Below are 26,814 nucleotides of genomic sequence, written 5' to 3'. Positions count from 1 at the left end.
TTGCTAACACTCAATGCCACTGTGTGCAAAAGGCAAAAGGTCAAAAATTGAATTTATTGAAACACTGACACATTTCAGACCAATTCTTCAACATACTTCACCTTACATTAGTTACAATTCCGAGTTCACAGAAACAGTATACTCCCCATCAGAACAACCTGACAAAATGGGGGCTTTAGCAGTGATTGAAGTTTATAGTTCTTCAAGTTTCTTTTCACAAGTGAAAACTTCAAAAGAGAAAAATTAAACCCAGTTAGCAAGTAACTAAATATACACTGTATCCTTGTATAAAATGGTCGTTTGTGGCCTTGCACACATTAAACATGGATCTTGGTCTGGGGGGCATCTTTCCTCCTCACTAATGAACAGTTCAGACCAGTAACTGCCAGTCTCCAGCTAATGGTATGCTGTTCCCATGGTTTCCAGTACCCCAACCCTTCCGCTATTCCCATGATTTCTGATGCTCAGCTCCCTTATTCTGTTGCCGTAATTCCCCATGCCCCACCCCTTATGCTGTTCCCATGGTTTCTGATGCCATGGAAGAGGTGGAATAAGAGACGAAAGGAGCCATTAAAGGGCTACACAAAGAGAGAAGGAAAAGCAGACAACAGAGGATGGAGCACCATTCTTTTTGGTGAGGATGGTGCCGGGTTTGTGCTGGGCGTCGGGGTGGTTAGGGTTAGGCGAAGATGGTCTCCTCCCTCCTCTTCTTGGTGAGGATGGTGCCGGGTTTGTGCTGGGCGTCGGGGTGGTTGGTCAGCTCGGGGGGGCAGGTGGAGACCGGGCTCTCCAGGATGGCCTGCTTCAGGTCGTAGAAGACGGTGGAGTCCTCCTTGGTGAGGAAGGTCACCGCCACGCCGCTCTTCCCAGCGCGACCCGTACGGCCGATACGATGGATGTAGTCTGTGGGAAACGGTTAAAAAACAAACTCAATCCACCGTGAGTCTGGAGCTGGGAAAAACCATCCCCAGACTGGGAATACAGTATAAACAGGAATACCCGTGGATAACTGCCATTTCTCTCTTCTTTCATTGACAAAATGAGGTGCTTTGGGAGACTCATTCTTTGTTTAAAAGCTTTTTGGAGAGAAAGTGCTATATTGATGTGCAACACATTTATTTTAAAAAACCTTTGCTGAAGTGCCAGTTCTTGATCATTTACAAGCGCATTTCCTTAAGCTCCGCCCTCAAACAAGTTGAAGTCAAATGAAACAACTCGTATAACTGGCCTGTGTAGCTGCCACTGCCTCTACCACAAACTGTCCTTCATTCTCTCCTTTAACTGCATTCATTGTCAGGTGTGTATGAGGATAAAACTCTCTGCTACGAACGCTAGCGAAAGTTGTGGTCCTACGGGTGTTACGTACCCTCGATGTTCTTGGCCATGTCGTAGTTGAGCACCATGGAGACGTCGTGAATGTCGATACCTCGGCCGGCCACGTCTGTGGCCACCAGTATGTCCTTCGCTCCGGCCTTCAGGTTGGAGAGCGCAAACTCTCTCTGCTCCTGCCCCTTACCGCCGTGGAGTGTGCAGGCGTTATACTGAGAGAGAGAGAGAGAGAGAGAGATACACGCACGCGTGCGCGCACACACACACGTACACACAAACACACAGTTAGAAAACACCAGTAAAGCCACCATTCCTGGTTACTCAGAGTGAATCTCATGACTCATTAGGTACCCAGAGAGTTGGTAATACCCCTGACCACACCCCTGCCTGCCCCACCCAGCCCAGCACCACGCCTTACCCCCATCTTCTCCAGGGACTTGGCCAGTACGTCGCAGCCCTTCTTCTGGTTAACGAAGATGATGATGGGTGGCTCAAAGCCTCGCGCCAGAACATCCAGAAGCTTCTTCCTGCAATGCCACAAAACAGTACAGATTTGAACTCTTCCCTCGCTCACACACTCTCTTATACTCAATGTGTGTATGTGTGTGTGTGTGTGTGCATGTGTGTGTGCGGAGGGCTTCTATTTCCCACCTCTTCTCTCCCTCTGACATCAGCAGGACCTTCTGCTCCACCCTCTCGTGCGGTTTGCCTGCAGAGCCGATGTACACCACCGCGGGGCGCCGTAGGTAACTGCGAGCCAGCCGCTCCACTGCCGGGGGCATGGTAGCCGTGAACATCACCGTCTGAGAAAGAAAAAACACAGAATTACATACACCCGTACACACACACACACACACCCGTACACACAGACACAGACACACACACAGATGGACTGCTCATCTACAAACACTGACAAAAAGCTGCAGACTGCATTTAGTGCCCAGCCAGGGCTAACGGCTAACATTGCTCATGCGCGTAATGGAGCCCTGCAAAGAGAAGAGCTTCTGTTTGTACGTCGTCCGCTGAGTGCGTGTGCGCTCGTACCTGTCTGTACTTGTGTTTTCCCGATTCAAAGTTCATCATCATCTTCTCCGGGTCTTCGGCCTCGTCTGTGTCAGGTTTCTGGTTGGTGACGGGGATGTACTCCAGAATCTTCTGCACGTCGGGCTCGAAGCCCATGTCGATCATGCGGTCGGCCTCGTCCAGGACCACATAGGTGCAGCGGCCCAGGACCAGGTAGCGGTTCTCCAGCACGTCGATCAGACGACCGGGCGTGGCGATCACAATCTGCAGGGAGACCGCAGCGTCAGGGCGACCGGGCCAGCAGGGCCCAGAGTGTGGGGCATGTGTGTGTGACTGTACTGTATGTTTGTGTAGACTGTCCTTAGCATTAAACTGTAGCATCTACAGCATTAAACTGTAGCATGCTGTGTGATCTACATTTGTGTAGTATATATTTAAATTAAACTACAATCACAAATACGTGCTGGTGTATGTGATGTGTGTGTGTATGCGGTTTTTGTGAATGCAGTATGCATGAGTATGTCATACAGGAATGTGTAGTACACCCGTGTGTGTGTGCGTGTGTGTGTGTGTGTGTGTGCAAGCGTGGGGCACGTGTGACGTACCTCGCAGCCCATCCTGAGGCGGAAGCCTTGGTCCTCTCTTGAGATGCCTCCAATCACCGCAACGGTGCGGATTCCCAGCGGCTTCCCGAACTTGATGGTCTCCTCCTCGATCTGCTGGGCCAGCTCACGCGTGGGGGCCAGGATCACTGCGTACGGCCCCTGGTCCGAGTCCTCAATCCTGCGGGGCACAAGCCGCCGTTACAGAGAATCTCCACAGGGAAAGCAAGCCTCGACACAGAGCGTCAGCGAGGGGGCGAGCTCTGCCCGTTTACAGATACGCGTCAGAGGCTAGGAGCTTAGGGGTTAGGGGTGTCCCTGACCTGTCGATCTTGGGCAGGGTGGTGATCCAGACCAGCAGAGGGATCAGGAAGGCGGCCGTCTTGCCGCTGCCAGTCTCGGCCACACCGATGATGTCCCTGTTCTGCAGGCCGATGGGGATGGCCTGCCTCTGGATGGGAGTAGGATCCTAGAAGAGAACCAGCCAATCACAACAGTGAAGGCAGGGTCAAAGTGCGGGCAAGCTCCCACATTAGCACTGCAAAGTGCCTTCCAACTCAATCTCAGCTCTTAATTCCTTAATTCATGCATTTACTACAGGTATAGTTTTTAAGACCACTCTCATATACAGTACATCGCCCTGTAAGGTTAAACCAAGTGGAAGAGACTAGGAGTATAGGGGTAGGGAGGAGGAGTTAAGGAGAAGGGGTAGGGAGCAGGCAGCTGACCTTGTAGCCACACTTGTCGATGACCTCCACGATGTGGGGGGGAAGGTTGTACTCCTTCCAGTTGCGGATGGGGTTGGGGATCTTGCCCCCCTTGGTGGTGATGCTGTAGTCCTCCCGGAAGATTCTCCAGTCCCTGTCCGTCATCTCATCCAGCTTCTTCTGGGACCAGTGCCTGTCGTCCCAGCGCTGCTTCGCCTCCTTCTTCCGAACCTTCTTCAGCCTCAGCCTGGTAGGGGAGGGGGTATGTTAGTCTTTTTGTTTAATCGATATAAAACATTTCATTTGCGTTTTGTGTGTGTGTGCCCAGACTCACTCCTCCTGCTCCTTCTCCTCCAGCGTGCGTCTCTTCTCCATCAGATCTCCGTAGAAACGGGACTGATCTCTCTTTTGCTGCTTTAGGTCAATCCCGGCAATGAAGCCACGCCCGTACAGCTGCACCTGGTGCTTCTCTTTGTATCTGACGAAAAGCAGGGAACACACGGCCATTTCAGCACAATCACGGTGGTAGTAATACATACTAATAGTCTGACTTGTTTTCATATGTTTGAAACTAATGTGTTTACAATTAGATTACAGCACATTGGTACTTAATAAAAAGCTCTTCATCAGCATATTCCTAATATTATCATTATCATCTTCATAATATTATCATTATCATAATCATCCCGGAGCTCACATGGGGTTGTAATCGATGGACGTGTCCTCAGAGGCGTCCCACTCAAACACAAACTTCCTGTCGTTCAGGTGTCGCGTCCTCCTCCTCTTCTTCACTCCGCCTAGGTACCGTTCCTAAGAGGGGGAAAGTGAGGGAGAGAGTGTGGGAGAGAAAGGGAGCGAAAGGAAGAGGGAAAGGGAGGGAGAGAGAGAGGATGAGAGGGAGAAGGAGAAAGGAAGAGGGAATCAGAGCTCATCTTATTATATTGTAGGGGCATTACCAACCCATCCCAGCTCTCTCCCGCCCACCTTGGTAAACTGGTACATCACGACATCCCAGAAATGTGGGATGTTTGTTTCAGTCGAGAACTTCTGTCTAAACAAAACTAAAACTAACTGTACCACTATAGGACCAATACAGCACCAATACCAATCCCTGGACATCCCAGTTTTTCACCAGAAAAGGTTGAGGTTTTTTAACTGGAGTTCCTCTGATGGGGAGATCAAACACCCAAAAATGTAGTGAGGTGCTGACTAATGGAGAGCAATCATAAAAAGAGAAAGATAATCACACACTAGTATGCTCCAAAGTAATTTATCATAGTACATACATTTACAATAAATTACCTGAGTGCATAAGGGAGTGTGCGACTATCTTTCTCTTTTCATAACTGGAATTCCTCAACAAAAACTCGTGCACAGGTACACGCGGTCAGAGTGCGGTTAAGTGAGGGTCAAACTGCGGTTAAAGAGCACTCGCCTTAATGGCCTGCAGCTCTTTGCCCTTGTCCTTCTCCTCGCGGATCTTCTGCCGCCCGTCGTCTTCCTCGTTGCCGTTGTTCTCCCTCTCCATGCGCTCCCTGCGTTCACGCCGCTCGCGCTCCTGGGGGTCCTCTGATAAGCACGGGGAAACAAGAGCTGTCACTGAACCGCCACCGACAGAGCGACCACGAATACCGCACAAACAGCAGCACTGAAGCAATGCTCACTCAACGACAAGCTACCATTACCAATACCATTATCACTGCTTGTATTTTTGCACAGACTGCGTTGTTGCTGTTCTCGTTTGTGTTAGTATTAATCAGTTTATCCTTCAGGGTCCAAGTTGAACTATGCGGTTGTTCCCTGCACTTGGAACGGTACTTCTCTCTAGGGTTTTCGACATACTTGTTCCTGGTTATGGTTATACACTTTGTTGTACGTCGCTCTGGATAAGAGCGTCTGCCAAATGCCTGTAATGTAATATAATGTATCAACACCTAACACTGCAAATGGCACAATGTACAACCAAATTATCCAACTGGACAAACTTCTCCGATGGATCTCCAATCTGAAGCCATTCATTTTCAATAAGACGAAACCCTTCTTCAACAAAATGAAAACAAGAAAAGGTTTGGGGGATGCACTTTCCTGCATTTGTTATTGAGCAGGAAATTTTGTTCAGATTCTTTATTTCCCCGTGGCAATGCGCTCACCCATCATCTTCCTCCCGATGTCCTGGAACACCCTCCTCTTCTTCCGCTCGTCCTCCAGCATCTTCCTCCTCTCCTCCGTCTCCTGCTCCCTCCGCTTTATCGCCTCCGCCTCACGCTCCGCCTTCGACAGGAACTTGGGCTGCGGGGTCAGGATCGGATTATCACTCAGTGATGCGTTAGGAGCCAGCGAAACCTTACTAAATACACTCATGTCACTCAGTGATACGTGAGCAACAGGCAAAATCTTACTAAATACACTCATGTCACTCAGTGATACGTTAGCATCTCAATGATGCATAACGTCCTGCCAAAATCACCAAGCAACATATTAGCACCCTGCAAAATTGCACCACATATACTCCTATGACAGTGATACATTGGTAACAGGTCAAATCTTGCTAACTATTCTCATTATATCTCACTCAGTCACGTGCTAGCATCCAGCCAAACTGTAATAGACATTATCATTATAGCACTAGATGCATTAGCGACTAAATCTTACTAAATTTACTCATCCTCACATGATGTCCAGATTTATAATGGGCATACAGTCACATTATAGGCCTTTGATATGATTCAAGAGTTTCAGCCCAACTAGTCTGTGTTCTGGTTGTGTACTGGTTTTTACTGGTTTTATTGGCTATTGTTGCCATGGGGGGGGGGGGGGGGGGGTTTCCCTGTATCACCTTGGCTTCTGCCTCCTCCTCTGCTTTCTTCTTCGCCAACAACTCCTCCAGAGAAAGAGGCTGCACCTGAGAAAGAGGGGAGAAGGGGGGGGGGAGAGAAAAAGAGGAGAGAGTGAGGATGATAATTAATAATAATTAAAGAGGCCCAGTTCATCTACTGTTTGTGTACATTCTCTTTCGCTGTATGGCTTTTCTTCCTTCCTTGTTTGATTTTGTTAAGTGAATGTGAGAGTCTGACATAAAGGTAGAGGCTGCCGTTTCTCTCAGGAGAAGGGTGTGTGTTTGTGTGAGTGTGTGTGTGTCTTCGGCAGCATGGCGAATAACAGAAATTAATCAGAACTTTTCATATGATTGCAGGTGCGCTGCGGTTGTTCTGATGTTAATGTGGGCAGGAAAAGCTGCCTGTTGATGGATGAGGTGAATCAGTAGCCTGCTGCTACAGTGTAACAATACAAAATTAAGTGAAACATGGCTATCGTACATACCTTCTCTTTCTTCTTATTGTCCTCTTCATCCTCCTCTTTTTTCATATCCTTTTCTCTCTTTATCTTGCCATCTTTGGACTTAGGGGATGTACTCCTGAAATGACATCATGTAAGCATTTATCCCAGAATCCTCCTGGTTTCTAAAGTCAGAAGCTTGTTTAATTAATCACAGCTTAGAAGTTCCCAGCCCTCCAATTGCAGCTAAACTTCACTTCATTTTTCTGAACGTGGTGTTGATGCATCAGTGCTTTTTTCTGAGCTCTACAAATGAACATGACTACGCTTTGGATGGGTAAATGCCTTATGTATAAAAATGTGAAGTGTGTAAAATACGGACCATTTTTCTTTGTATGTGAGTCTCTTAATTACAAAAACACATTCCTGAAACGGCACTCGGTGTGTTAAATTTAGTATGGGGGACAGGAATGTACCTTGACTTCCTGCTACGGTCTTTGTCACGGCGATGACTGTCCTTGTCACGGTCCCGGTCCTTGCGTGTCCGGTCTCGGTCCTTCTCCCTCTCCTTGTCTTTCTGACGCCGGTCTCTGTTGTAGCGGAAAAGGGCAGTTAGAGTACAAAACAACAACTTAATGCAGGAACCCAAACACTATACCTGGAGACCTACAGGGGTCCCCAACCTCAGCCTTTGGAGAGCCACACACCCTTAGCTATGCAGGACATGAGAACTGGCATGAAAAATCCTGTGTCTGTGTTCTCTCTCTAACTCTAGCCCATCACACTGCTAACAAAAAAACCCACCCTCTGCACCTGTGTATATTACACACCTTTCTGCAGATTTGGAGCGGCTGCGGGATCTCCTCCGCTCGCGCGAGCGGTGGCGCTTTCGCTCTTTGCCAGGAGAACCCCTGCGCTCACGCTCTCTGGATCTAGATCGGCTGCGTTTCCTGTCGCGCTCCTTCACCGAGGCCTCGGCTTCCTTCTTTTCGGAAAGTTCCCCAGCCATCTGCAACGTATGAAAGACGTCAAGATCATTTGTCATGCTTCATTCGACAATCATCGCGCTTTAGCTGAAATGTCTTAGGATACATCTTCAATATTCTAATGACAAATTTCTGTTCCACATTTGCATACAAACAAGGGAAATGTACAGACAGTATCTAGCTACAGTTAGCGTTAACTACTTTACAGATTATATCGGAATGAGCGCATTCTGTTACATTACCGTGTTCGGTAACTATCGATATGTAGATTAAGTTGGATTTTCTGATCATTTGCCATTGAGTTCGTTTGAAATCCCGTAATGTTAGCCGTATTTAGACTTCAAGTCAACGTACTAGCTACGTAACGCACATTAGCTAAACAAGCACAATACAGGTAAACAAGTTACTGATGTTCTGTTGTGATGTCTCTCATTTTTAAAATCAATCGTGGTGATTGACTGGCATCTTGCTAGCCTGAACACAAACTCGCTCGTTTTTCCGCTGCAATAACAAATAAACATACTAAACAACTCCGCGGACATTAACTTAAACATAACAATCGATATCAGTTTTTAAACTCGGCTGCTAGCTGTTTATGTATTGTAGCAGCACATATACTGCGGTGGTAACTAGCTAACGTTAGTCGTACAATGTCTTACTTTAAATCAGCTGCATAAGTTAAGCAAACCGAGAACACGTGAACAATTTTTGATTATTTATAATTAAGAAAAGAAAATGCACTCAATCCAGCTCACCTTTATTCCACAGAACAAAATAGTTTGCTAATTCAGCTACGTTATGTCGGCGTTCCTACGAAGCAGCCATATTGCAAAACCAAAGCAACAAACACGTGATCAATTCTGAGTAGTTAAATCTGGAACTTGTAGTTATTTCAGACACGATTCAATACAGTATTACCGGATGTGAACAACAGTTCCCAGAATACCTGTCGTGGATCAGTTACTTTTTTGTCCGACACGCTTTCAGACTCGTGTTTCAAACGGGCTGTCTGTGTGACCATATGTGTTCCGTCGTTTTGGAGTCCTGTCTTTTTAATGAGGTTAACCATAGGCCGTGTGTCAAGTCGACCATCTGCTATACTCTCACGTAGCCGCCAATGTGTAAAAATGCTTTAGCCATTACAATCTGCAGTATAGAATTAAGCCACAGGGAGGTGAGCAATGAGGTTTCTATGGTCTATGGATTTCTCACAGCCTTCCTGAATCTGAAATAGCCTTTATTTGCAGCAGTGTAAGGCATTTGGTTCTGTGGCACAATACAAGTGACAAGCAATACTCCAAGCCCTAAACTTAATTTTTTCTGCACCATGTTGTCAGGGCGAGGGACTACAGCAGGGCCAAATGGGAAGGAGGAAATGGGATCAGGGATTGATCCAGAAGTGGTCAATCCTTTTATCTACTTAGAGCACAAAAAAGATACCGATTTGGGAGATGCAAGATTAATTCTATGATTAATTCTTGATTCCAAGAAGTTAATGTTCTCTCTGCATCTTAAAATGGAGATTGCATTTCTGTGTTTTCCCATTTAGATCTAGTTATGTTCACCATTTTACTAATTGGCGGTGTATTCCATAGCGAATAATTGTTGACAGACAAGACTTCTTTGAAGGGGGGGAGGGGGGTGTTTTGTGGATGCCAGTGTCAAATTAATGTTTATATTAAAAAAACACAAGCAGCTGATTGGTGTATCCAGTGAAAGGGGTTTCCTCTAGTCTAGATAATCTCACCAATAATAAACTTGTTCATGAAGTTTGATAACATCTTTATTAACAATAAATGCGTGTTTATCATTGTCTTTTGCCAGTTATATGCGTATATATTTGTAACATACCTGTTGTGTTTGTTATTTTTATAGGCTACGTGTCTGCATAAATCGTGTTATGTGTAAATAAAGGAAAACAAGTAAACCATATGTCCTCAGAGACCTGCCATAAGTTTTAGTTTTTAGTCAGATATGTCAAATCATACAAGGTAAAGTTAACGGTACAAGCCTATATGAAAGTCAAAGCATGAAAAATAACCAGAGTTCACGAACTTAGTTAACATTACAATATTTCACTTGCCCAGAAAATCTAGCATGCAACATTTGTGAGCATGCAAGCAGGTTAATGTTCGTTCATATTCAGCTTTATTATCCCCCCTGGAAAATTCCTGTTACAGGCAGACCTGTACATAAAACCGTAAAACCATGAAAACAAATTGAAACACTGATTGCTCAGTCAGCGCCCTCTACTGGTGAGGATGGACCTGTGAGCTACCCTCTCCCCAGCAGTCACATCGTATTTTTATACAGTCTATGGTCACATCTGACACACTGACCTGTTCTGTTCGCTCTGCTCCCCTTTCCTCTCCACCTCTACTTCCTCCTTCATTTCCCTGGACCTGGTTCAGGTAAGAGAGCATTATTCACTGGTGTATTTGCTGCTGGAATGAGATGTCCTTGGCATAAAAGCCCAACTCTGCAGTTCATGGTTTGGAGATGGTAAAATCGTACTCTGATATTACATTTCACCCCTTTTGGATCAACATTGTATGGCAGAACGTTTTTGTTTTGGGTCTTGTGTACACTCATTACTGAGTTCAGACTTAACGTAAAGCAACTTGAGAGGTGTATACATATCAAAATCCTCCAATCTTCATTGAGGTATGTTAATTTTAACACGTTTCATGTGATTTCTTGTTCAATGCATTAATAAATAGCATCTATTAATTAAAGTATTTCAATGGTACAAACTGGTGATTAAATGTTAATCATGAAATAATGAATGATTAAATGCTCTTGCACGTGTAAAGAATAAGTGAAGCTGCCATGTTTTACTCTCATCATTGTCATCTGTTGTACTGCAGTCCCTCTCCAAACTCCTCCCCCCATCCTTTATACCCTTTTCTTTGCTACTGTAAAAACCAACAAAATGGGTGAGAGCCTGATTTGTGTGAGTGATTAATTGGATTCTCTTCAGTGGTGCAGAAACTGTGCCCGGCAACTGGAAACAGAGGGCCTTATGCAACACATTATGAAACAAACTGCCTTGTGCAGCCATGCCGAACAAATGCAGTCTTGGCCGATTTGTGTTCATGTAGAGGGGGCAAGAGAGAGGAAGTGAATTGAGAGACAGAAAGAGAGCCTTGGAATGTTTCCAGAATGAAAATGGAGTCCAGTGGGCGGAGTCATGGCAGAGTCGCTCAGCGCTGGGACAGGGCCATTTCTCAAAACCGTAAAATCATAGTGTTTCCTGTGGTGAGATGTGCACCCGTCATGAAACAAGTAGATTGAAATTTCTATGCAGAATCCATACAACATGGCCTTCAAAATGGGAGAAAGGTAGTATTTTTTCCTATGGCGCGCAGGAACTGCCACCGTGGGCTATGCATGGCAAATTGTGGTCACTCACTCACTCACTCACTCACTCACGGACGACATTTGAGGACGTTTTGTGGGAGGCATGCGCAGATGGTGCCAGCTAAAATGTGTCTGTGGAAGTGAGTTGCGCCGTGGGTCTGAACGGTTACGTGCTTGTTTTCATGTGCAGGTATGGCAACTAAGACCAGCTCCTGAAACTGGGAACAGCTAAGCACCAACACCCAGTACAATGCAGCCACACTCTAACACTATCAATGAGCTGACAGTGAGCTAGCCCCCAGTGTGAGAGCCAATTGGATGCGTGGAACTCCTCCCATTGACGGAGGAACCTTTTTTACACAACCGTGTATGAGTGGTGACCAACATCACATGATTTGGAGAGCACACGCTTGTCTATTTTATCCCAAAACAATAGTGGAAGAATGCTGATGACTACAGTTGGACATTACAAATCGGGAGGAAAAAAGTAGAAAAACATCTTTTAAAAAAGAAAGCTGTGAAACCATCAACCATCACATGCTGAGTGTTTCTGTGTGACTAATTGTTTAACTGCTCTGTGAGTTGTCTGTTGAAGGAATAAGTGAAATTCCCACTTTCATACTCCTTGTATGTAATTTTTTATTGGATCCTTTAAAATATGTGTGCAGATTAGGATTAAGCAATAATTCATGACAGACAGAGGTATATTGTGATTATATCACAGCTAAGGAGGTTTTGAACAACACCCTTAAGCTGTGATATAATCACAATATACCACAGCCTGGAGTGAGTTATTGCTTTTATAATTGTTTTATTAACAAAATCATAGGAGTCAGGCAATATCCCACCATTCAGGCTGCCTTTGAACAGACCATAATCAGACAGGCACAGAAAATTATTTCGGACCCTACCCATGTCCTTCACCCCCAAATGCCAGCTCCTCCCCACTGGCAAACGTTTCAGGGTCCCCCAGTCTAGGCTAAACCAGTATAAGCACTCCTTCGTCCCTTTGTCCATCAGAGCCCTAAATGCCATGTAAGCCAAGGCCATGTTACTTTTTTATGAATATATTAATGTACTGTATGTTGTACATATGTGTATATGTATGCTTGTATCCACATGAGATAGGCATGTGCAATTGAGGCTGATGCTTTGTATTTGTATTTTACAATTTTATTTTACACAGCAGACACCGTTGTGTCCAAGACAAATTTCCTTTGGGACAATGAAGTCTATCCTATGTTTGCCTGCTGCCCTGTTATATTTTTGGAAGCTAAGCATGTAGCAGTGCCAGTTGGGAAGAGAGTAGGTGCTGAACTAAAACAAGGGAGTTTAGAGATTCACTCACAAATATGAGGAGTATAAGATCTGAGGGCTTTCTGTGTGGAAGTAGTGAATGCATTGCAGGGATCTTTGACATCCTTCCATACAGAATGCATTCCATCTGGGTATGCCTGGGCTCAGTGTCTTGCTGAAAGATCCATTGCAGCCAAGCTTAAGCTTCCTGCCAGAGGGAACCAGGTCTTTGGCCAAAATGTCTTGGTACTTTCTAGAGTTCATGATGCCATTGACCATAACAAAAGTCCCAGGACCAGTGGATTCCCCCATAACATCAAAGACCTGCTATCACATTTTCCTGTAGGTATGTTATTTTTTTCAGCAAAAGTGTCCACTTTTGGATGCAAAACCTACTGCTGGTGTGCATGGCCAAAAAGCTAAATGTTGGTCTCATTTGACTATAGCACCCTGTTCTAATTGAAATTGCAGTGCGATTAAACAAACTCCAGTTGCGTATTTTAGTTGATTTTCAAAACATCTGCCTCACTGTGCATTTATGTGAAATGCACTTGCTTCATTCATTTATCATTGTTACCGTGGTTTTAATCTTCTGAATGAACAGTGGAAATGTAACCATCTCCTGACTTTGCCTTATTCCTCCATTTTTTGCGTTTCCCCGTGGCAATGGAAGTTGCATGAATTCTTTACCAAATTCAATTAATTGCTATTAATTAATTTATTGAGTTAATTTAATTTGCCAGAAAAGTAAACACCTCATGCACGCGCGCGCGCACACACACGCACTTTCTCATACTACATAAACCTTACAGTCCTCAGCCAGATTAGTGTGAGTGAAGAGTTTTAATTGAGAATGTGAGCTTGTAACAATGCAGGCCTAGAAGGTTTGCATCAGTGACGCAATTCACCCTCTGTCAAGATGCAGGGAAGGTGTAGGACTAACGCCACGCATTACCGGAGGATATATCATCGAGTTTTTCTGGTCGGTTGTTCTGTGAGATCGCTGACAAACGCAATCGACTGTAATACCGAGTCGTGGTCCTCTCCCGGTGGTTTCAATCAGTTTCAATAAAGGCATGCTTTAGTCTACTCTGCGCAGTTACGCTGGGGGCCAGGGGGATATAAATATCTCGAAAAATGACATTTCTACCATAATTTTATATGTTCTTACGGCTACAAATAAAGTAGGTAGCCTATACGTAGGTACACATATACAGAAAATAAATTAGTCCGTTTGACTGGCGGTCTGACAGTTCGTAAAATATTGCGTTTACATCTAAAACAATAAATCTAACAATTAAAAGGGTGTTTCTTCTCCGATTACATAGCTATAGCCTACTATGACATGTTATAAAGGTAGTTGACGCAGCCGTCATTTGGGAACAGCCGTGTAACATTCGCAACAATTAGCGATACATTGGAATCCATGTAGCCTATATTGAGAAGGAGAGCAGTGGAATTCCAGGGCAGTAGAACTCGGCGTTGACAGGAGAATCGTGTGAGCTCATTGGACGACGAGGCCGTATAAATTGCTGCAGCGCTGTAACTCAAATTAGACAACTGCGGACTGACGCCCTGAAATATCGTTGAGGGCGATCTTCACCCTGGGAAACGGACTAAGGATCTAAATATTTTTACACGATTGTCTTTAGTTTCACTCATTTTAACATTAAAGATGAAGGAACGAAGAATGACACAGCCGCTGGTGGCGAGGTGTAAACTGGTCCTAGTCGGGGATGTCCAATGCGGAAAAACAGCAATGTTGCAAGTGCTGGCCAAGGATTGTTATCCTGAGGTATAATGCAATATATCTTTTGGGGCTTTATTTTAAAGCTGACCGTTGTGTTGTGGTTGCTGCAGAGTCTCACTACATCTTTCTCATCAATTAATCCTGCCTCCGTGCATTTACTATTAATGGGTAAAATCGTCGCAGCGGTAAACATATATTTGCATGCTACCAGATTGTTAATGACTGCTCGCTTTTACCAAGCGTTGAATGCAATGTAAATATGCGAGTTCTTGCATGCGCATTCAATAAATTAAATGAAGTTTAATTTTAAATTAAGTGTTTTGATAAAGTGTAGATGTGTTGCCTGACATTATGAACGGCACGTTGCAAAATATTAAATGACAGATCCCTGTCATTTAACAATTACATGCATTTTATTCGCAAATTTTATGTATAGTTATTCATTTAAAACATTTGATGTGGATACCAATTAGGTTGACTTACCATACATTTTACCAATCTACATTTGCATAACACAGTATCATGTCGAGAACATGATTATCAGGGTCATATAATAGTAATAACTGTATATTTGTAAATGTTTAGACATACGTGCCAACAGTGTTTGAAAACTACACAGCCTGTCTAGAGCTTGAAGAACAGCGTGTGGAACTGAGCCTATGGGACACGTCAGGTGAGAAGATGTCTGGTGTCTAAATATAATAGCATGTTTTCAAATCTTTGGCAATATAGATTCCTGTTTAAGTAACTCCCATGTATAATTTATCATGCTGAATATTAAAAAAGAATAACAAAGAAAATATATAAGACTCGAAGCTTTACAAGTAATGTTTAATATGGGTGCGAATTGCAAAACTTTGCAAATATTTTATTACGAAAAGGTGGCACGTCATTATGACGCCCGATGCGTTGATTAACTCCCAGTAATTTGGCATTATTGAGCAGGCTATTTTAATTCTAGTAATTTAAAGCTTTAGTTAAAATGTATCCTATATGATTCTAAGGTGTAATCATGAATAATGCGTACCAATACTTTGTGTAGTGTTTTGTTTGGTGGGCTGCGCCCGCAAAAAGGGTCTCTCTCTCTCTCTCTCTCTCTCTCTCTCTCTCTCTCTCTCTCTCTCTCTCTCTCTCTCTCTCTCTCTCTCTCTCTCTCTCTCTCTCTCTCTCTCTCTCTCTCTCTCTCTCTCTCTCTCTCTCTCTCTCTCTGAGATTTTAAGTATCCATTGTAGAGATGCCAATAGTAGCTGTATAATTTCGACTGGATGGCTTGGATTCAACCTCACAATCCTTCCGGTAGTAGTGGAATGCGCGCATTGTATTATGACTGCTGAAACTCGCAGCCTGTGGTCCCTTCAGTGAGCCAATGTGTCGTGTAATGAATACAGATTTATAAAACTGGACTCTACAAATAGCGGTCTTGCACCATACGGTACAGCAATTACACAATTCTTATTCGTTATAATGCCTATAATAGGCTTATATTTGATGTATGATCTCATCATTGATAGGAAGCCTAGCCTATTTTTATAGATTGCATTTCCCATGCTTAGTGCACATGCAATGTCGCTAGATGCTTACAGGCTGTTAGTCGACTGTGAAACGCAGGCTGACATTTATATAATTGCGTGTGTGGAGCCTCAGTAATTAAAAAATGGAACATTGTGTCAAGATGCAGAGAAACCGTGATGTTTTGTTGTGTTGACCTCTCCTGATAAACCAGCGGCGGTATTACTCGCCAGCTCGCACGCCTTCTGCGATAGAGAAAAATACCGCAGTGTTCATGATAATCGTTTGTGAGCCTGTTGTCGGTTTACTGTCTGTATTTTCACGATGATAAATATCTCAATTGAATCAGCTTTAAATGTTTGTTTCATGCATTGCGCAAAAATAATTTGCTCATGTGCATACTAAAATATGACCATGGGCTACGGCAAGTAAATTATATTGTGCTGCAATTATATGGTCCCCTGGAAATCTGACATCTTTCAAAGATGGTGATATTCAACGGTAGACTTATAATCGTCCTGTGTGTAAGATTGTAAACATTTTCATGTTGCCTACAAGGGATCGTTCCTGGAGACCTGTCAGGAGGATGCTTGGTGCTTTGGAGAATATCAGTTTCAGGCATGTTGTGCCACCGGAGCTGTTGTATTACATGCCTTTTTGGGAACTCTTGGCTTTATTCCAATTCCTAACACATCTTTGTTTGGTGATTCCACCCATTGTTACACATTCAGACATTAGTTCCTGAAGTGAAAAGGCAATCTTCATATCTAAAGAACCCCCTATAGAACAATTGGTGTGTAAATAAATAAGACAACATTTAGCGGATGTGAGAATTAACCAAAAGCAGGTTTAAAAAAAAAAAAAAAAAAAAAAAAAAAAAATTTAATTTTTTTACTTTCTATTTCATGAATGAATGTGTGGGGATTGTTCACTATGCCTACAGTTCCAAGTGACAGCTTATTGGCCACTTTCAAATAAACCATTGCTGAAATGATTTTCATTTGTTATACGTAGTTGATAGACATGCCTGCTTTCAGAAGAACCTGCGACTCCCTTCAAGTGTGATGATGTCCTCTGCCTTTACATCAGGATGAATGATCAAAATATGTTAGGTTTAGAGAAAGCAACCCCATTAATAATAGAATAAAATAGAAAGGCCTTTTTGTAGGCACAGACTGAAAAGTACTTATACTGTATCCTACGACAAGGTGTAACTGAAACCATTTTCTGCATATCAGAGCTGCTAATATAGACAGTAAAGAGATTGATTGTTAAGCAAAAGAAGCTCAAGCTGGCCTGTCTCATTTGTGAAGCATATTATGTGTGTACAAAATTGCCTACCCACCATCTCTGTTTCCCCACCCACTGTCTCAATAACCCCATCTACTATATCATCAACCTGCCCACCATCTTTCTATCCCCAACTATAGTATAATACTATAGCCCCACCCTCCATATCATCACCCCACCCAGCAATTCCTGTTTCCTGCCCAATATGCCACACAAACTGTGAAATCACAGTTTAACCCACCAATGCCCTTGTTGTGTTTGGTGGCCTCCAAAATTATTAATGAGAGAAAATGTTTTCCTATGAGCTGCTTTATTCACTTCAGGACTGCAATGTCCTAAAAGTTATTATCATAAAAAGGTAACAAAGTAAAACTGGCCATGTAAATGCATATTCATAAACTGAAATAAAAACAAACATGCCATGTCCAGGAAACTAAGCCAACACTGAAACATGGCTCGGGGACAAACAAGAGCCAGAAACAGTCCAGAGTCCAAGGAGCTGCAATGGTTTGTAATTAATTTCTGAGCTTCCTTTGTAATGGATTTTTGAGCTGTGTTTGTAATGGATTTGTAATGGCTTTCTAAGTTGCATTGTAATGGCTTTTAAACCAATTTCTGAGCTTTATTTGTAATGGATTGTAATGAATTCACAAGCTGTGTTTGTAATGGATGTTGATTTCTGAATTGTATTTGGATCAGAGTTGTAATGGATTTCTGGGCTGTATTTGGATCAGAGTTGTAATGGATTTCTGGGCTGTGTTTGTATCTGAGTTGTAATAGATTTCTGGGCTGTGCTTGTATTAGTTGTAATGGATATCTGGGTTGTGTTTGTATCAGTTGTAATGAATATCTGGGCTGTGTTTGCAATGGATTTTGCTACAGCAGGTGGAGTGGAAGGAAAGTTCATCCCTCATGCTTTTGAAGGTTACACAAACTCCACAGTGTCTGAGATCAGCAGTGTAGCGCTCTGAAAACTCCAACCTCTCCAGATCTAACTCCTAACTAAGCCAATTAGCAGGCTACAGTTACAGTATGCACAGCATCATTAACTGCTAAGTGATAACTGGCATTCAGATGTGCCTTCTCCCCCCTGACTTGGTGAGACTAATTAGGCTAATTGATTTTAATTTTCTCATTGGTTCCCCAGAGTGTATCAGTCTCTCCATTGCTGTCTTCAGGTGAGTTTCTGCTTTATGGTACTGGCATCTCAAGGTCACTTTCTCCTTAAAGACTCTTTCGGTTGCTGAACCATTGACCTGGTTCAATACACAACAATCTCTGACCAGGTGTGTCCCTGTTTACTGTATATTATAGTGAAGTTGGCCATTAGCTATCAAATGTTACTGCTTTCATTTACTAGCTAGCCAGCTGTCTCAATAAGACAGTCAAAGCATACATTTTTAGCCAACTTGTCATTTGCTAGCTTCATAGCTAGTTCAACATGTGTTTTAACACAGGTGGACATTCAAACTAACTAATGATCACATTAAATCATTAGCTAACCCCAGATATCTCACCAGTGTAGCATAGTGGGCTGCCTTCCTATGTTGCCATTTGCAAGAGATTAACTGGATGCCCACAAAGGCAGCTGCCAACCTGGGCAATGAGGAAACAGCCTTCAAAACAGAATGCAGTCATTGTGTATTACCCAGCGATCTGCTGGAGGCCAATATGAAGATGAATTACATCACTTGAGTGGGTAAACTGCATATAAACTGACTGAATCATAGAACCTAGGATGCTGTGACTAAGTCAAATGCTCAAAACAGTTTTACTGTTGAAATGATATATCCAAGGCTGCATGCATGGATGGTTGGTTGACTTTCCTGCGCAAACAAAATCAGGACCCTCTGAATTCTCCCTCTGGTTTTTATTATTCTTGATACTCTCTTTTCACTACAAAAGTCACATGCTGCATGCCTGAGTGAGAGACGTGCTCATATGAACAGCAGCATCCTCAATAAGTGCTCAGCTCCTTTACCAAGACTGGCATCCTGAAGGCGTTTTGTCTTGCTCTTGTGCGTGGACACTTTGTTCTATCAGATGTGTTTCTGTTCCACAGCCTGGTTTAGCTTCTTTATTGGATGTCACCTGGAACTCCCACTCTCACTGTGTGTTTATATGGGAGAGCATATTATTGTATGTGTGTGCGCGAGCGCTTTTGTATTAACATATTATATGAGAGTTTCTTCAGCGGTATGTGGGTGGGCGTAAAGCTGTGAATTGGATCAGGTGAGGGGGGTTTAAGGAAAGCCTGGAGTGTGGGCGGTGTCTCTGGGGTGCTGACGATGCATTCGGAAGCTGTTGCTACAGTTACCAGGGGTGCTAGGACAGTACTGGTGGTATGTTGCGTGTGGGGGGGTGGGGGGTTGTGGGTACTCTAACGGAAAGCGGAAAGTGGGGGAGCCCCCTCTAAGCCTGTTGCGTAATCTGAAAGAAAGACTAAAGACTAATTGTTGAAGAGAGGAGATGAGAGGCAGAGGGAGAAGAGGAGGGTAGAGGGTCTTTAGGGGTTATAGGGGGGGCGACATAGCTCAGGAGGTAAAAGCGGCTGTCTGGCAGTCGGAGGTTTGCCGGTTCGATCCCCCGCCCTGGGCGTGTCGAAGTGCCCCTGAGCAAGACACCTAACCCCTAATTGCTCCCAATGAGCTGATTGGTACCTTGCATGGCAGCCTTTCACCGTTGATGTGTGAGTGTGCGTGTGAATGGGTGAATGAGAGGCATCAATTGTAAAGCGCTTTGGATAAAAAGCGCTATATAAATGCAGTCCATTTACCATTTACCCTTACAAGGGCTTTTAAATACATCAATAAAGTGCATTGTTATCATTACAGTTGTCACACTAGCCCATGGAATGCTACATCTTTGGAATGCAGGGCATTTCAAAATCTGAATTTTACACTAATTCACTTTTGTCACAATATGCCAACTCACAATAATGACAGTATGTCATTCATTATTTTATTATTACACTTGTAACAGAAATGGGATGAAATAGTGGGGGTAGCGGAAGGAAATAAGATACAAATGGGCTAATGTTTTGGTGTTCTGATCAAATTTTTTGCCACACAGGCTAATATGTGTAACAATATAGCAGTCATTTAGCTTATAGAAGCAGCTATCATTCATAATTTCACTTTGACAGATTTAACAGGAATTGGAATTGAAAAAACAGTTTGTAGGATTTACCATTCGACTGGTCAGCATCAGGGGGTGCAGACAAATTCTCCTGACTTTATGCTTTTCCATTCTGGCGTAATTTATTTGCAGTGGTTTCTAGGTTTATTTCATTTGCGTTTATTATTTTTCATTATTTTTAAAAAGCGATTCCTGTTTTAATTTACTCGTGTTGAAAAAGCTAGCTGGAGCGTGACATGTCGTTTTCTACTTTTCATTCAAATTAAGCGCTTTCTCTGAATCTTGCCATGCTATCAACGGCTGTGTAAATATTATGTTCAATAAACAACACAGATGTCAGACATTGAAAGACGGTTGGCTCGAAGAAACAGGAGTAATTATTTTGTTGTGGTTCTAGTCTCGGTCATCAGCCATAGTAATTATTATTATTACACAGAAAAAATAATTAAAATATAGTTTTAATGGTTTGCTTTTGTGGTTTACTTTGTAAACATGACCCTTTCCTTTTCAGGTTCCCCATATTACGACAACGTGCGCCCCCTCTGCTATAGTGACTCTGATGCCGTTCTCTTGTGCTTGGACATCAGCCGCCCAGACACCATCGATAGCGTACTGAAGAAGGTATGAACTCTTACACACCCTCACACACCTTTACACACCCTTACACACCCTCACACACCCTTATACACCCTCACACACCCTGGCAAGCCCTTACATACCCTCACACTCTGTCTGTGCTGGGCTGACCGGTGCTATTCTGAGCTGTGCTGGGCTTGGCTGACCTGTGCTGTGCTGGGCTGTGCTGTACTGTACTGTGCTGTTCTGTACTTGGCTGTGCTGTGCTTGGCTGGACTGGGCTGGGCTGCGCTGTGCTGTGCTTTTGCTGTGGTGTGCTGCACTATGCTGGGCTGTGCTGTGCTTGGCTGGGCTGGGTTAATATTTTCACCGTGCCGTTGACTCATGCTCAGTAAGTTTGGGGCACTAATGCTAAGGCCCTGCTTCTCGCTCTCTGCAGTGGAAGACAGAAATCCAGGACTTCTGCCCCAGCACCCGAATCCTCCTCATCGGCTGCAAGATGGATCTGCGCACGGATGTCTGCACTCTCATGGAGCTGTCCAATCAGAAACAGACGCCTGTCTCCCATGAGCAGGTGAGGAATGAATGAGCAGCTGTGGGTTGGAGCACTTTGTATCTGAAGTGCGGAAGCTTTAGTGTGGAGTGGGACTCCCCCTGCTGCAGGTGAACAAGCTGATAATCCCCTCTCTGTGTGCTCATTATGCACCATTACATTTATATTTATCAAATCCCATTATCTCAAAGGTCTTTTTTGGCTCTTCTCAGAAAAGAGGTTTTCTGCATTATAATTAGTTTTGAATATATGTCCAATTGGGACTTATGATACTTTGAAACAAGCTTAAAAAATCCATAAAGAAATTCAGCTACATCTGTTACCTGTATGAATGAAACAGGTTTATTAAAATTAAGCAAAAAGTGCTTATTTAGCAAAAAAAAGTTTTATTATTATTTTTGTATTCTTTTGTGTTCTATGTTCTCCAAACTGTCTGGTGTCTCTTGTACTGAAGGGGAGCTCCTGTATAATTAGGTCCTGTAGTGGGCCTCCGGTACTGAATGGTCCCTCGTGTACTCTGTGTGATTTTGGGTGCCCCTCGCAGGGTTTGAGCCTGGCCAGGCAGCTGGGAGCCGAAGCTTACCTGGAGTGCTCGGCCTTCACCTCGGAGAAGAGCATCCACAGCGTCTTCCGCACGGCGGCGGCCGCCTGCGTCAGCAACCCCCGCCCCCCCCTTAAACCCAGCCCCACCCGCCGCCTCTCCAAGAGACTACTGCACCTGCCCAGCCGGGCCGAGCTGCTCACCTCCACCTTCGGCAAGGAGAAGGCTAAGAGCTGCTCTCTGATGTGAGCGCCCGCGTGCTGAGAACAGCGCCCCCTCTGGGCTGGGAGTGGGGGGGAGCAGCGGAATCGTCAACAAAGAGCTCCTTCCTGAACCCCTCCTCTCACCCCGACCCCTCCAAAAAACCCATCTGACATCCGTCGCCCGTAAAGTCCTGATTTGTACAGCGCTGTTTTAATTCACCCGTACCTTCTTTTTACACAAAGGTGCGGCCATGACTGTTTTCCTTTACCAGCATTGCTTTTACAAACCTCATTTTATTCAAAAAAAGAGCCACCGGACTAACGGCACAGAGCTGTGTCTGAACTGGAGAGGAAGTGTTCTGCTGTGTTTCTATGTCGTGACATTCATGCCTTCATGAATCTGAAAGCAACACAGGTGTGTTTACCTTTCTGGGTGACCGGAGGTTCTTCCCCGCATATAAAATATGCACTTCAGCCTGTTGGGGAACAGACGGCAGTGTGAAATCATGTCTGAAAGGGGCTGGCTTGGGTGAGCGTGGCTCCGCCCACGCTGGAACGAGGCAGGTATTGGTTTGGTAAATCGCCGTGGCGACCCAAGCCTGGGATCTATATTGGACTTGTTTACTTGCCTGCAAGAGTGAGCAGTGGCTGCACACTGCTGTCCCTCCCTCAACAGCGCTGACGTCTGATCGATGAATAGTGGAGTGGCACCCCAAAAAATGCTTCTCCCCCTGATCTGAGATCAGTATTACTGAGGTGAATAAAGGTCTCACCCTCTAATCTGGGATCAGAATTACAGAGGGCAATGGGCCAGCAAGAGAAATATATTAAACTGGGGGCTCCAGAATAGACCAGGCATAAAACATGGTGCACATGGGGTTTTCTAAAGGAATGGTAATAAATCCGCAAAGCCACTCCAATTATTTTTATTATTTTTTATTTTTTTGAGTGAGGTCCGTTAAAAAGGGCGAACTACTCTCCGGTAGTGTTTAATATTTTAATTGCATCCCATGGTGTGGGTTATTGGAAAGGACAGCGGTAATAAATTCTTTTTGTGCAGAAGGGCTGATGCCTTAAGGCCGTGGAACTCATGGGTGATTGGTGTCAGTGGCCGGGGAGGTGGGCACAGTCACATCTGTCTAAGTGACACGCTTGGCTGTAGTCCTGCGGGAGGGAACAGTAAACAGACCTGTCTGCATGCAAGATTAACTGCATGGCTGGCAACATAAAAGCAGTGTGGTTTTCTATCATGAAAATCCGGTTATTGGAGAGAGGTTCATTGAAAATGTGTGAAATTTGTCTGACACTTACGCCCTTAATTGACCTTGAAAAGAAAATCAGAGATAGAGATGGATACCTCATCTCCATCACCATGTTGAGCTTCTGTTTTTACTATTTATTTTTGCGATCTGAAACATAAACCCTTGTAGGTCTTCCTTTTTTAAATTTTATGCATTTCAAAAGAAATACGACTGCAGAACTTGCTCTGATGCTGTGCCTTTTTCCTGATGATGATGACAATGATGATGATGTTAATGACGAAGGCTTTTCCATGTGAAAATGCTTCCCATTTCTCTAGTCTTCCCCCTCCCCCTTCCCTCACCTTCAACATGCACATTTTCAGCCTCCCAATACAACTATCAAGGGCAATCCCTCTTCAGACCACACCATGACCATCTTTAAACCACAACAGGACCATATTTAAATCAAACCATGACCATCTTTATCTGAAATGCTTCCCTTGGTGATTGTAACTTTTAACTTAAAGCTTTTGGTCAAATGACTGTCAGTGTTTATTCTAGGAATTAGAACTTGTTCTGAAGGTTTTGTTAGTGCACAATCCAATAACGTATCTGAGCAGAACAGCTGTGGTCTTCAAGTCTAGGGACAGGTGAAACTGCAGTTGCCGCAGATATCTTGTGACAGGTTTAGTCTCAGAGCATGCATGACAACATGTTTTAAAAAGCATCAGTGTTCTTCTGATTTATTTCTAACAACATTATTGGACATTAATCCTTTCCATCAGCTTCATTCATAGAGGTTTGAACACATGGTGATAATAACAGTTCAGAACTGAAGAAGTGCTGGGGTGAGCTGGTTTGGAGAAATGCTTTTCAGTGATTGATCAGTTTTGGGGAGCAGATAGATTAGAGGTTGTGGAGAAGGGGAAACTGGCTGGGAAGGGTATGCAGGGTCCAAGGAAGGAGAACATGCTGGACCTGTCCAAAGATATTTTTACATGTTAACTTTAGAAGTTAAGAGTTTAGTCCTAGTGTTTTTCTTTTCCTAAAACTTGATATCAGTTTCCCAGTTTTTCAGTTGCCATGTAGATTATCTCGTACCTGGATCAATGAGCAGCCTTCTTTGTGTTTGACTTGAGGAAGTTACAGGCACAGATATATTTTATTTAGGCATTCAAAGATTTTTTTTTGCCTAGCAACAGTTAACCTGAGAATGGTCCTTGGGTTTCGGAGACAGCTGATTGTCAAAGGATGAGCTCATCTATCGCTGTAGCATCAAGTGAAGCCACTGTTCAAGTGATGACCGGAAACACAGGACAGGAAATCGGCCTTTACATCATTTGATTGATGTGCGTTCTGTGGATGTCAATCACATTTGGGAGTCCATTGCATGTTATAAATATCCAGGTCAGGCTCATTTTCTGCATTTCACAGCCATTGTCTATCAATGGTACTTACCATATTATTGTTACATGAAAGCTAATAGTCTGGTTGTACATGTCTTGTTTTATCTATCTTCGTAAAAACTTCTGAAAGAATGTGGGAGAAAAATGTCATTGATTTAACAAAAAAGACAGAAAAAAGAAAAAAAAACAATTGGTTGTTGTAATATACCCTCATCTTATTTATTAAGTAAATGTTTTATTTAAAATACATTTGTTACTTTGTTTTAAAAATCTATTTTTAAATGGAAGTTGAAAGTTTTTCCTTTTTTCCCCGGTCACTTTATTTTAATAAAGCCTGCCATGTTCAGCTAAAACATGTTGTGTGTCTAAATGTTAATGTAAAACAGAGCAGTTTTAGTTCTTTTTTTAGTTATTTATTTGTTTTTGCAAACTGTTGGCATTCAGCTTTAGACAGGAGCTGTTGTCCAGCACTACACAGCTGTCTGCACACTGGCTGTCCATTACATTACATTCATTTAGTAGTCCCTCCTATCCAGAGCAGGTCACAACGTTGTAGAACATAAGTGCATTCTCCCTATCTACAGGAGTAATCATGCCAGACCTGGCTAACAACATTCCAAGACCAGCCAGTATGTACAGGTATGTAACACCATGAACACACTAACTATGCCAAGCAAAAACCAAAATACAAATCCTAGTAACCTAGTATTGTACTAGTCAAACTTTTACATTAAATAGGAGTCTTAGGTGGTGGGGATGGGAGGGGAACCAAGATACAGTTTTAAGAGATGGGTCTTCCATTCTGCATCTGAAGATGGACGATGAGTCTGCAGTCCTGTCCACTGTGGGAAGTTCCACCATTGGGGGCCAGTGCAGACAGGCAATAAGACTGGGAGGAATGGTGGAGGGAGGGAGCAAAGAGATCTGGCCCACGTGTAGAGTCCATTTATGTGCGTTCTGGGGACATTCTAAGAGGCTAAATGCGTAAATGGCTTAGCAAGGCAACAAAAAAGCTTTTAATTTAATTCAAACACGAGGGGGATGTAAGAAGATGACAAATACTGTGTCAGATCCAGAGGCTTCCAACAGAAACACAGCATCTTAGAACTTTCATCTAAAACCCCACGTCTGAAAACCACATTCCGCCAACTGAAACTCCGCGTCAGAGAACCTGAATTTCTTCCGTAACATATCCAACTGTTTTAATGGATAGCAGGCAGAGTGTAATCTTTATAAGCCACTCAGAAAAAGAGCATCTGCTAAATGCCTAAGATGTAGGCATTTACAGTATATATAAAAGCGGTCTCCAATAAATAATTAAAATGCGTATGTGTACACGCATCCCCCGGAGTAAGACATTGGAAGACATTATGGTGCATGCAGCACATGTAGAGAGGGTGATTTATGAATCTCCTGTTGTGTTTAATCTATGGATGTAGGACATATTGCACCCATCTTGACTGATTGCCAGTCATGGCAACATGCAACCCATCTAGGACACCTACCAGGGATAATGCAGTGTATAAATCAGTGCAGATCAGTACGTATCAGTATATATAAAGATGAATCGGTACACATAAGTATATATCACAATTAATCCATATGAATCAGAGTACAGATAAGTATAAATCAGTATAGATCAATAGAAATCAATGGAGATCAGTACAAATCAGTAAAAATCATTATAAATAAATACAGAGGCAGTGAGCAGGTGAGGGGGTTCTGTGAAAATGGAGGCACCACACTCCTCTGTGAACACTGATGAGAAATGAACGAGCGGCCATGAGCACTTCCAGCAAACACACTGCACCCACAGAGGGGTGAACCCAATGACAAGCCCTCTGCTGCTACACACACACACACACACACACACACGCACATATACACATGTGACACACATACAAACACACTGCACCAACAGAGGGGTGAACCCAATGACTCAACGAGATCACTGACAAACCCTCTGCCTCTACACACACAGACACCTATACACATGTGGCATACATACAAACAGATGTGGACATACTG

General features: G+C 43.6%; 2 protein-coding genes across 2 annotated transcripts; one reads left to right on the top strand and one right to left on the bottom strand.

Annotated features, from left to right (window-relative positions):
• Window positions 1-34: 34 nt before the first annotated feature.
• On the bottom strand, window positions 35-8,786 carry ddx23 (DEAD (Asp-Glu-Ala-Asp) box polypeptide 23). Its single transcript, XM_035388159.1, has 17 exons — window positions 8,679-8,786; window positions 7,768-7,946; window positions 7,414-7,527; window positions 6,983-7,076; window positions 6,498-6,563; window positions 5,812-5,950; window positions 5,097-5,230; window positions 4,359-4,471; window positions 3,996-4,139; window positions 3,683-3,908; window positions 3,278-3,423; window positions 2,958-3,135; window positions 2,374-2,616; window positions 1,981-2,132; window positions 1,748-1,856; window positions 1,367-1,541; window positions 35-903 (listed from the first exon to the last, which is right to left on the bottom strand). Exons 2-17 carry the CDS (start codon window positions 7,944-7,946, stop codon window positions 680-682), a joined length of 2,436 nt encoding a protein of 811 aa, XP_035244050.1. The 5' UTR covers window positions 8,679-8,786; the 3' UTR covers window positions 35-679.
• A 4,736-nt stretch (window positions 8,787-13,522) lies between these two features.
• On the top strand, window positions 13,523-24,993 carry LOC118210560 (rho-related GTP-binding protein Rho6-like). Its single transcript, XM_035386830.1, has 5 exons — window positions 13,523-14,374; window positions 14,915-15,002; window positions 20,778-20,887; window positions 21,282-21,416; window positions 21,940-24,993. The coding sequence occupies exons 1-5, from the start codon at window positions 14,255-14,257 to the stop codon at window positions 22,183-22,185; spliced, it is 699 nt and encodes a 232-aa protein (XP_035242721.1). The 5' UTR covers window positions 13,523-14,254; the 3' UTR covers window positions 22,186-24,993.
• The last annotated feature ends 1,821 nt before the right edge of the window (window positions 24,994-26,814 follow it).

Source organism: Anguilla anguilla, chromosome 13 (assembly GCF_013347855.1).
Source record: "Anguilla anguilla isolate fAngAng1 chromosome 13, fAngAng1.pri, whole genome shotgun sequence".
In the NCBI taxonomy this organism is placed as follows: Eukaryota; Metazoa; Chordata; class Actinopteri; order Anguilliformes; family Anguillidae; genus Anguilla; species Anguilla anguilla.
Note: the sequence above shows the minus strand (reverse complement) of the source record. Positions and strands in the feature narration are given on the sequence as shown.